This window comes from Sebastes umbrosus, chromosome 8 (assembly GCF_015220745.1).
Source record: "Sebastes umbrosus isolate fSebUmb1 chromosome 8, fSebUmb1.pri, whole genome shotgun sequence".
Classification (NCBI taxonomy): Eukaryota; Metazoa; Chordata; class Actinopteri; order Perciformes; family Sebastidae; genus Sebastes; species Sebastes umbrosus.
This window is the reverse complement of record NC_051276.1, coordinates 15,220,620-15,230,444: the sequence shown is the minus strand read 5'-3', so window position 1 is coordinate 15,230,444 and position 9,825 is coordinate 15,220,620. Positions and strand designations below refer to the sequence as shown.

Sequence of the window (9,825 nt, the reverse complement as noted above, 5' to 3'; positions counted from 1 at the left end):
TTTGAATGACCGTTCTATGGAGTCCACATCTGTGATGATGACGCACTGCTGCCGCCTAGTGGTGGTGTAATTACAGAGCAGCAGTGAGGGTTGGAAGGTAGAAGCACCTGCATCTTTTTAATTGGCACTTTGTAGTAATTATTTGTCAGAAAATGTTATTTTATTTATTTTATTTTATTTATTTATTTATATTTATTCTTGTACACTTGTTTTTTTTGAGTGCCCTCTGGGTATTGTCATGGTTGGGGGGTGGGTGGGATATCTATCAGTCCAAACATGTTTGTGCAATGGATTGTTAGAGTTGTATTAATAAAATTCAGAAATAAACTCTGTTTAAAAAAAAAAGAAAGACATTAAATATCAATAGTTTTATCACTTTTATTTGCTTGAGGAAAACCTGAACCCACAGGAGTTTAGGTGTCCCATATTAGGCAGTGTCCCACTTTATGGCAACTCACCCTACAACAACGTTATCCAACTGCACTGCTATTCAAATTGATGGAATATTCTGATTTTCTTGAGCCAGAGATTCAACTCTACGTGTTGAGACTGTCTTCACAATATCAATCAATAGTTGTTTTAACAAAATTCTGAAATAATCTCTGAATGATGAAAATATATGACTGAAAAAATAGCCTTTTATTCAAAAGACATTAAATGCAAAACAATGCTGTTGTTTGCCTTATGGTTCCATTTTTTATGGTATCAGCCCTGTCCTGTCCTCTGTCCTCCATCAGTCAGTATCAGTCCTTCCTCCTGTCCTCTGCTGATGTCACTCATCAGGTAACATTAGGGCTGGTAGTGGGGGGGGGGGGGGGGGAGGGAGGGGCTTTGTCTCAGCTAGCTGATAAGTTTACCAGTAAGATATATGACAAACTAACCTAAACATATAAAAGGAAATACTTTGTACAAGGCATATTAAGAACATATACATATCAGGAAGTATGAATGTACATATATAACAAATACTTTGTACAAGGCATATTAAGAACATATACATTAAGAACATGTACAGTATATACAGTATAAGATATATGGTTGAGGTACTTTTTGTGTGAGAAGGTGTCGTATGAATTATCTATTTAAAAGATTTGATCAGTTTCAAAAAGAGCAAGAACGCCATGTTGGGTCAAGGGCCAGGGTTAGATTTGCTTGATATTGTCTTGGCAAAACTTTATACTGTTACTAATTAACTTAATTTATTAACTTGCCAAGGGAGCCATAGGCAAATATTTGCTGTTCGGCCTCCATTAAGCCCCCACTGAGCCCTGTCCTCATCAAATGAAGACATGCTTACTATAGACTTTCTCCAGAGCACATCGGTTGTAATAAAATTCCAATATATTAACTTATTATGCACTGAAAATGTAACTTCTATGGCCTTCGCCATTTCGACAACGTCAACAAATACGTCACAACTCGTGAACTCGGAGCTTTCAGAAACTTTCCACTTACGAGGTCATGAATACCACATGAGTGAATACGGTAAATACAACCCCGTTCGAAGGCACCATATTGTACTTAAATGGTGCAAATTCCCTTAAAGGTACAGTGTGTAGGATTTGGCAGCATCTCGTGGTGTAGTTGCAGATTGCAACCAACTGAATACCCCTCCTCTCAGTCCTCCTTTTACCACAGTCTTGGAAACGTGAGCCGCTGAAAAATCGTGGTAACGCCGTTCACCTCACTCAGAGGCCATCCTTACCATAATAACACTACTTTAGGAGCAGCGGAAGTCAGACAGCAGCTGGCGGTGATGAAATGATACACACTGTTCCTTTAAAAGAAATGTAATTAATCAAATTACCAAAGCCAATTCACATGCAAAACACTTTTTTCTTTCATTTCCAATTCATACTATGTATATCTATGCTTGTAATTTTAAACATTTGTCATGTATCACACACGCAACTTTCTGTAAAAAACAATTTTACAAAGTAATGATAATGAGTAATTAGAAACAATGACGCACTTTTCAGTAAAGTTTATTCATAGCTTGTAATTTGGAAGATTGTAACTGAGCGATGCTCGTTCATGCCTGTGTAGAGCGAGCAAAAGCGCAAGCAAAAGCGCGAGCAACAGGACACTGACTTTCGTTGACTTAACAGCCACAGGTGTCGCTGTTAACAAGCAATTTCTGATTCTTACATAGAGTCCCTTTTTATTATAATAAATATATTAAAACAGCAGTTTAATTTGTTTCACCTTCCATCAGAAAAGTTTAATGGCTGATTATTTATAACCCAACATATTATTATATTTACTACACATAAAGATGTCTAAATAAAGACTTAACTGGTATGCCTGATGCCTATTTTGACACCAGTTTACTTCTAGGAAGCTAAAACACCTCTGAGCCAAAGCATGGGATAATATGTTGCCATGGCAACACCTGAGGGTGCCTCATCAGTTTCCATGACCTCTTAAATGCCTGTGGCCTTTATAAAATTAATGAGTCAAAAACTGTATCCTGGTGTGTGTGTGTGTGTGTGTGTGTGTGTGTGTGTGTGTGTGTGTGTGTGTGTGTGTGTGTGTGTGTGTGTGTGTGTGTGTGTGTATGTGTGTGTGTGTCCTTTACGGCCAAAGCTTGTTGGGAAAAGCTGTGCAGTAAATGTGGTGAAGATGTTCGCCTGAAGCTACTGGAGGTACAGAAGTAAATAAAATACTGCAGGATGTGTTGAAAGCTTACGGCACTTACAACCATTAACCCATTTATACTGTATCTTCATATGATGGAGAATGACTTATAGCATATCTATCGTACTCAACAGTGATATAACATTGACCGTAACAAACTATAGTTTACGGTCTTTGTTGTTTCTTATATAATATTGGTGATATATGTATAATAATGAGGCATTTCCAATGCTGCTATATAATAAAAAGTGACTAATTTCTAAGCATACTCAATGTTGTTGGGAAATCATGGGAAGTATGTAGTATAAAGTACATAATAAAGTGATGTAGTCTTTTGGCCCAATAGCTATAGAAGTAAGCTAAATACTAAAATATTATTTTTTTAAAATCTTTTTCATCCATTCAATGGCCCTGTTCTAGTGTGGACCAGCAGTGCTGTATGTCTTTCTCTTCTGCAATGAATCACACTGACAATAACACAGGTTTCTGTGCAGTATATAGGTCAGTGTGTGTGTGTTATAACCTGCAGTCGTGGTTACTCTTTGCTGCTTTCCTCATTATATCCCTTCAGTGTTCCTCTACCTTATGTTCCTTTGCAACTCATCAAATTCACATCTGATGTTTCCTGAAATGCTTTCGAAATCTTCTACTTCGAAGATGGCTAAAATCCTGTCTCTTGGAGTAATAATAGAAATACTTGCACACAATCCAGAAGCCCTGCAGTAAACCCTTTCCACAGCAGACATTTTGGCTTGTCCAAGCAGGAAAAGCACAGGTGTAAATAATCACATTAACGATGGCTCCATTCCATTAAGTGCACCAGCAAGCCATGTCAGCGAGTCAGCATGCACAATGCCAGAGCCCTGGAGCTGGCTCACCTAAATGGAATGCAGCCGTCATTAATGTTATTAATTCCACCTGTTTTCCTACTTTGGCAAGTCCAAATGTCTGCTGTAAAAAGGGTCTATTAACACTGCCTCTGTAAATCTTATAATGTCCAGTTGAAACTGTTTCAGAGGTATTAGAAGCTTTAGTTAAATGCTGTGGTCATAAAGCTTGTGGTGTCGCATTACACTGAAATGTTGACATCGGGATTCAATTGTGTTCAGCCACCACTATATATGTGTTTGACATAATATTGACAGAATACAAAGTTCTTAGGACAAAAGTCTTAAGTGAGTAATTTGGTCAACAATTGCCTCATGGTTAAAGACACACACACACAAACATCATCAGTATTCTGATAAAATGTACTTCAACTCGACTCGGGTCCCCATGTGTTATGCCAAACACACATACTTCCATATGCTATTGATACTACTAAATATGGTCTGACATTATATTATGACCTCTATAGGCCTATGACTTTTTTTATGACATTTTCCGACATAGTCTACTATATTATGACTTTTTTTGTGGCATAGCCTACTGTAGGCCTACTATGACATTTTCGAGGTGTAATACTGACTTTTTATGAATTTTTTCCACATACAATACTATGACTTTTTTTTTATTATCACAGGTAACTGATCACATGATCCATAGCCTAGAGTTTTTCATGAGTGTCTCATTATACCCACAAGATCAATGTACCACATTCCCCCCTACATGCAGGGACTTGTAATTATGGAGTTTATAGTATAATATCTTTATTTCAGTAGCTGTCATTACTGTTTCTGAATATAAAACAGCACAGCTGCCATCTTCTGCTTTGCATGATCTAAAAATAAACATAGAGAGTATGTTATATTTCATCTTGTGTAAAGGGATTTCTTTCCTTTTAACATTTGCAAGGATTAACCATAGATTGCAATCAAATCTATGGGATTAACTGTACACTGTAAACCATTGCTATTAATTTACAGCAGGATTTCAACAGTAGTAACCTGTTATTGCTAAAAACAGTGCTTTACTGTTAATACAAAAGAAAACCTGTTTCATAGGCCGTTTTTTGACTGAACTACAATGCATTCTTAAAAAACAGCACTTTACTGCTGATCAACTGTCTAAAGTATCATCAGTAACAGTTTCATGCAGTATTTCTTGAATTCTGGGACCTGATCTGCACATGTGAGGCTTGTACGTTGTACATGATTGTAAAATCAGTGAATTAGCTCTGTTCTTCACTCACATGTTGTTATGGTTTGCATTCTGTGCTTGTAGCCAGCTATAGACAGACATTTTGGGAAAAGTGTCAACAAGTCTATTATAGCCTTTTTCCTAACAAGTGCCTTTAATTGTATTTAGTGTGACTATTCCTATGTCTATAACCTGCTAAGTCTATTCATCTAGGCAAAAAAATATGTTTATTAAAATGTATGTAAAAAAAATACAACCTAAATAGTGCATTAAAACAAATCAGTAAGATAATGTAAAAGAAAGGTGGAAAAACAGCTATATAATGTATCTTTAAACAGTAAATTACCTGTAAAATACTGTGAAATTAATATTAATAAAAAAAAACAGTTCAAACTGTATTTTTCATTAACAGTACAAAGCTGTAAATTTCAGCGACAGTATAATAATGTTAATTTTACAGTAACATAAAGGCAACCCTGCTGCCAGTTCTTTACTGTTATTTTACTGGGAAATTCTTAACAGTGTATGTTAATAATAGAGATCTCTCAGATGAACCAATGAGCGTCCTCTCCGCGCCTCCCTCTCTCTCTCCTCCTCTGGGAGAAACATTTGACGTGGCAAGAGATCCGGACGTGACATAACTCTGCACATCATCATCTCTCCTCCCATCTTCTTCAGCTCAGTTAAGGCTACGTTTACCTACAGACAGACAGACAGACAGACATCCTGGTCCCGGAGCAGAGCAGAGCGAGTCCTGGTCCACGATCTGAACCAGTAGAGGAACAATAATGTGGCTGCTCGTGTTGGCCAGTTTGCTTCACTGCGCCTCGGCCTATGATGTGGACGTGAAGAAGCTGGAGGGGCTGGCAAAGGCGAGGGTGGAGGTACAGTAACACACAGCAGCTGTATGACACTACACAGGTGGAGGAGGAGGGCTGTATTGACAGGGACGGTGGGCCGAGGCTGTGAGGAGAGGAGACTATATTTATGAGTCAGATCTGGTTTTAAATGTGTGAATGGATGCATTTTATTTCTTACATTCTTTTTTTTTTTTTTTTTAATCCATGTTTTTTTTTTTTTATTGTGTTATAAAGTGATTACAAAACAAGTGAAGACATGTGCAGGGACATATATAAAAAAGACCAAAATATATTATACAGAGAAATACAAATAACAAAGTACAAAAACGAAACAAAACTAAACTAAACTAAACTAAGACAAAACAAGGGGATAAAAGCAGGTTGAAGTGTGATGTGGATAATGGGTGTGTGTTTGGCATTGAATGAGGCTAGATGGTCATATATGACATATATCTACTCTTAAACACATACAGACATCCTTCCTTTTATGTGTAGAGCATAGGGGGAGCAAAAACAAAACAAAAAGAAAAGAAATGTGTAATATATATATATATATATAATACAGTATATACACATACACATACTGTATATATTAATAATATGAATAACAATAAAGATGATGATGATGATGATGGTCATGATAATAATATCAATAACAATAATAATACCAACACTTACAATAATAAGTGAGATAAATAAATAAGTAAATAATAACAAAAATAAAGACAAAAAAATGTTTTAAGTTAATTCGAAGGTCATATATAATTATAACTGTGTATGTGTGTGTATGTGTGTTTCTTACATTTACGCGCTGGGTGCATGCGTCAGTGTTTCTTCCAGGAGGGGAACAGGATGAATAGAGGCTGCACCTGTATGCATTTTATGTAATAACAATACAATTGATAAAAGGTGACTTAGGCTAGTTGTAATTCAGCTGAAGGGCGTGTAACTGGATGGTCTGATTCCTTGCACAAAAGTTTCTGAAACTCAACCCTTGTTTTTTTGTGAGAAACCATGCCCTGTTCCCCCCAGGGTGTCACCAAATCCCCACCCTGCCAGCACCAGTTATCTGTTTCTATTGTTGTGTTATTCACACCTGCTACTCAATACCTGAGGCTCTGCAAAAATGGGTTCTAGGCATCCATCCCAGGAGCCTTTCTAAATATGTGCTCTCAAAGGATGCAACGCTGCAGTGAGACTTTCAGCTCTATAAAGAAAAATATGCATAAAGACACATTTCAGTGTCTAATTCAGGTGATGTCCAAAGCATGAGAGCTGCTTATAACCATTTCCTGTATCTTCTGTCTCCCTCCAGTCGTGTGGTGGATGACAGCTGAACAGGCTCAGAGAGGTGAGTTACCCTCCGTCATGTCATCAACAGGAACAACACACTGAGAGTCTGTGTCAGAGGCAGACTGTGTTTGCTCACTGAGAAACATTTTAACACAGTTTCACGTCTAGAGTTTCACATAACCCCCCCACAGATCTGTCACTGAAACCAGCCCTGAGTGAAAAACATTAACCCCACCTCTGTCTGTCTCTGCAGGTGAAAGCCTTTGTGGTCCAGGACATTCCTCTTTAGTATCCTTTGACTCAAGTACACTGCTGTTACTTACTTATTCTTCAATATGTCTGTTTATAAATTGCACACTGTAACAAGTACGGCATAGTTTCTCTCTGTGCCAGTCCTTGACCATGACTACCTCAGCCATAATCTGGTGATGAAGCACATTCCTGGGGCCGACCCTGAGCTTGTCCTCCTGAACCACTATTTTGAAGAGCTGGATGTAAGTCTGTTTTGCAGTGTATTTACATTTGCATTGTATTTGTTTAACAATATATTAAAAAGGACCTATTATGCTATTGTGCTTTCTCCCTTTGTGTGTTATATAAATTTTTTGTGCATGTAAAAGGTCTGCAAAGTTACAAAGCCCAAAGTCCACGCCAAAGAGTTACTCTCCTCCACAGAAACACTGATCTGAACTGCCTGAAATGCTTTGCTTGAAGTCCCGCCTTTTATTCCGTAACATGGTGATGTAAACTAGTGACACACCTTGCCTAGCGGCTAGTTTGGCACACCCTCAAACAGATAGTTAGACCGGAGCTGGAAATTGTAAATCTCTATTGTAAATCAGGGTCTATGTGTTGTTTTCAGCCCAGTCCTGGGGATAGATCTGTGGAAGTGAGAGGGTAGGATGGGTCTAAACCCGTTACTACTGCCAGTTTTAAAATTCTACACACACAGGGGCTTTGAGCATAATTTTAAAACAGCTTTTTTTAAAATACATTTTTCTTTACTTCATTTTCCAACAGTGAAATAAAGGCATGATGGTGTAATTGATAGCTGCATTAATCTTTTTTTTTGTCCACTTGGGGGCACAACTCTACACCAAGCTGTAAACCCACATCTGACTTCACCTTTTAAAGCTATTATGGCAAATTTCCTAGCAAACTTATGCCAATTAACACATCCAGCAGACACAGCAACATTAGCATTAAAGGTGCTGTATTTGATATCCAGATCATTAACAAAGCAGCAACAACTATTTACTATGTAAAGATATAATGGAGTAATGTCTACCTGAGCAAAGAATGTAGTCAATCTCCCTCTGTGTGTGTTGTAATCTGAGCTTTTCTGTGCTTTGTTGACATAGCCGGGCAAGCCACGCGTGCCTTTTAGTGTATGTGAGCGTGTCCCACACAGCCGCCGCTCTGCACTGCTTTCACGCGGCGGTTACACCTGATAACGCCGTCCTGACCAACAGCACTGTTGCGGACGCGTAGCACCCGCCCTCTAATTCGCGATATTATGAATCCTACTACAGTGAAGGCATGACCTGCCCTACTCTGCCTCTGATTGGCTTACTATGATATCCTTACCAAATCTCACTTCTCATACCTAAACCTAACCAATCCAACCAATGAAGGCAGCGAGTACTAGCCAATCAGAGGCAGAGTAGGGCGGGTCATGCCTTTGCTATAGCAGGATTCGTAATTTAGCCTCCGTTTCCCCCCCAGGTTAACACTGTTAGCTCTGTCAGCAGTGTTGCCTTTGTTTTGTGTAGCAAGCTGCTGGATCAGCTGTCGCCATGTTGAGAGCCGTGCAGAGGCAATAATGATGAACCCAATCTCGCATTTAGCACCTTCAATGTCAAATTGTGTTTTGGGGCAAGTGATGTCTAGTTACATACTGCCGCACTGACTATCTATCACAGTGAACAAAATGTGTAATGCAGTTTTTCATTCAGCACCAACAGTGAAAGAAAAGTAAATTTAAACTGTGATTATAATTTAACCTTTATGTCTGTGTCCTCCACAGCGTATCGCCCTGTCTGACATGACCCAATCTGAGATCAACGAGCTGCTGGAGAAGCTGGGCTTCTACAAGAAGGCTGAACCTGAGGACGAGGTGCCCGAAGAGTTCCGCTTCTCTCCTGCCAAAGACAGCCCGTTTAAAGACGAGGCGCCGTACAAATCCGCCACTGCCTCTCCCACCACAGAGAACGCCTCCTCAGAGCCCAAAGCAGAGGCACAGCATACTGACCTATAACCCGTCAGAGTGGAGAAAAGTAGGAATCTCACAGTACCACTAAGCCCCATAGCTGCTCCACGACCAGCTGGTTATTGATGACAGAAATGCTTGTCATTACAAAATAAGACCAGCCGATCCTGGATCAGCCTTTGGGCAAGGACACAATCTTAGCATCAGCAAAAGGCCTTTAAAAGGTCCACAGTCTGAATTTGCACATTGTTCTTCTTCTTGCTGTTTGTTCTTATTTTTGCAGCGATAATAACCTAACAAGCTGCTTTGTGAGTGCTTTTCTACTCTCTACACAAAGACTGGAAGTGTGTACGTCTTATTTTGTTTTGCAGTCCATCATGTGTCAGCTGTCTTCAGGATCCTCGCTTCTCTTAAGTTCTCTTGTGTGTCTGATTACTTCCTACCTACTGTGAAACTGAATGAAGCCTCAGGCTGAAAAACTGTCTGACTGGCCTGAGGCTGATGCTACATGTTCTGGTGGGTTGGACTGATGCACACAGGAGGACTCAAGTGGAAGCGTTGTAATAGAAAAAAATAATAAAATCTTTGAAAACATAATCTCATCTCCTGCCTGTCCTTGCTGTGTTTAAAGTTCATGTTCTCATGTCCGTTTCTTTCAAAGGTTAGATTTGGCAGACTCTAAATTGCCCAAAGGTAGAGTATAAATGTAGGCATGTTTGACACTCCATACAATGAGACAATTCCGAG

The 9,825-nt window shown here is 39.0% G+C and overlaps 1 protein-coding gene across 1 annotated transcript; it reads left to right on the top strand.

The window, feature by feature from the left end:
* The first annotated feature begins 5,340 nt into the window (after positions 1-5,340).
* selenom (selenoprotein M) lies at positions 5,341-9,675 on the top strand. The gene is made up of 5 exons (XM_037777775.1): positions 5,341-5,600; positions 6,892-6,927; positions 7,123-7,157; positions 7,285-7,363; positions 8,896-9,675. The coding sequence occupies exons 1-5, from the start codon at positions 5,505-5,507 to the stop codon at positions 9,124-9,126; spliced, it is 477 nt and encodes a 158-aa protein (XP_037633703.1). The 5' UTR covers positions 5,341-5,504; the 3' UTR covers positions 9,127-9,675.
* Positions 9,676-9,825: the final 150 nt, after the last annotated feature.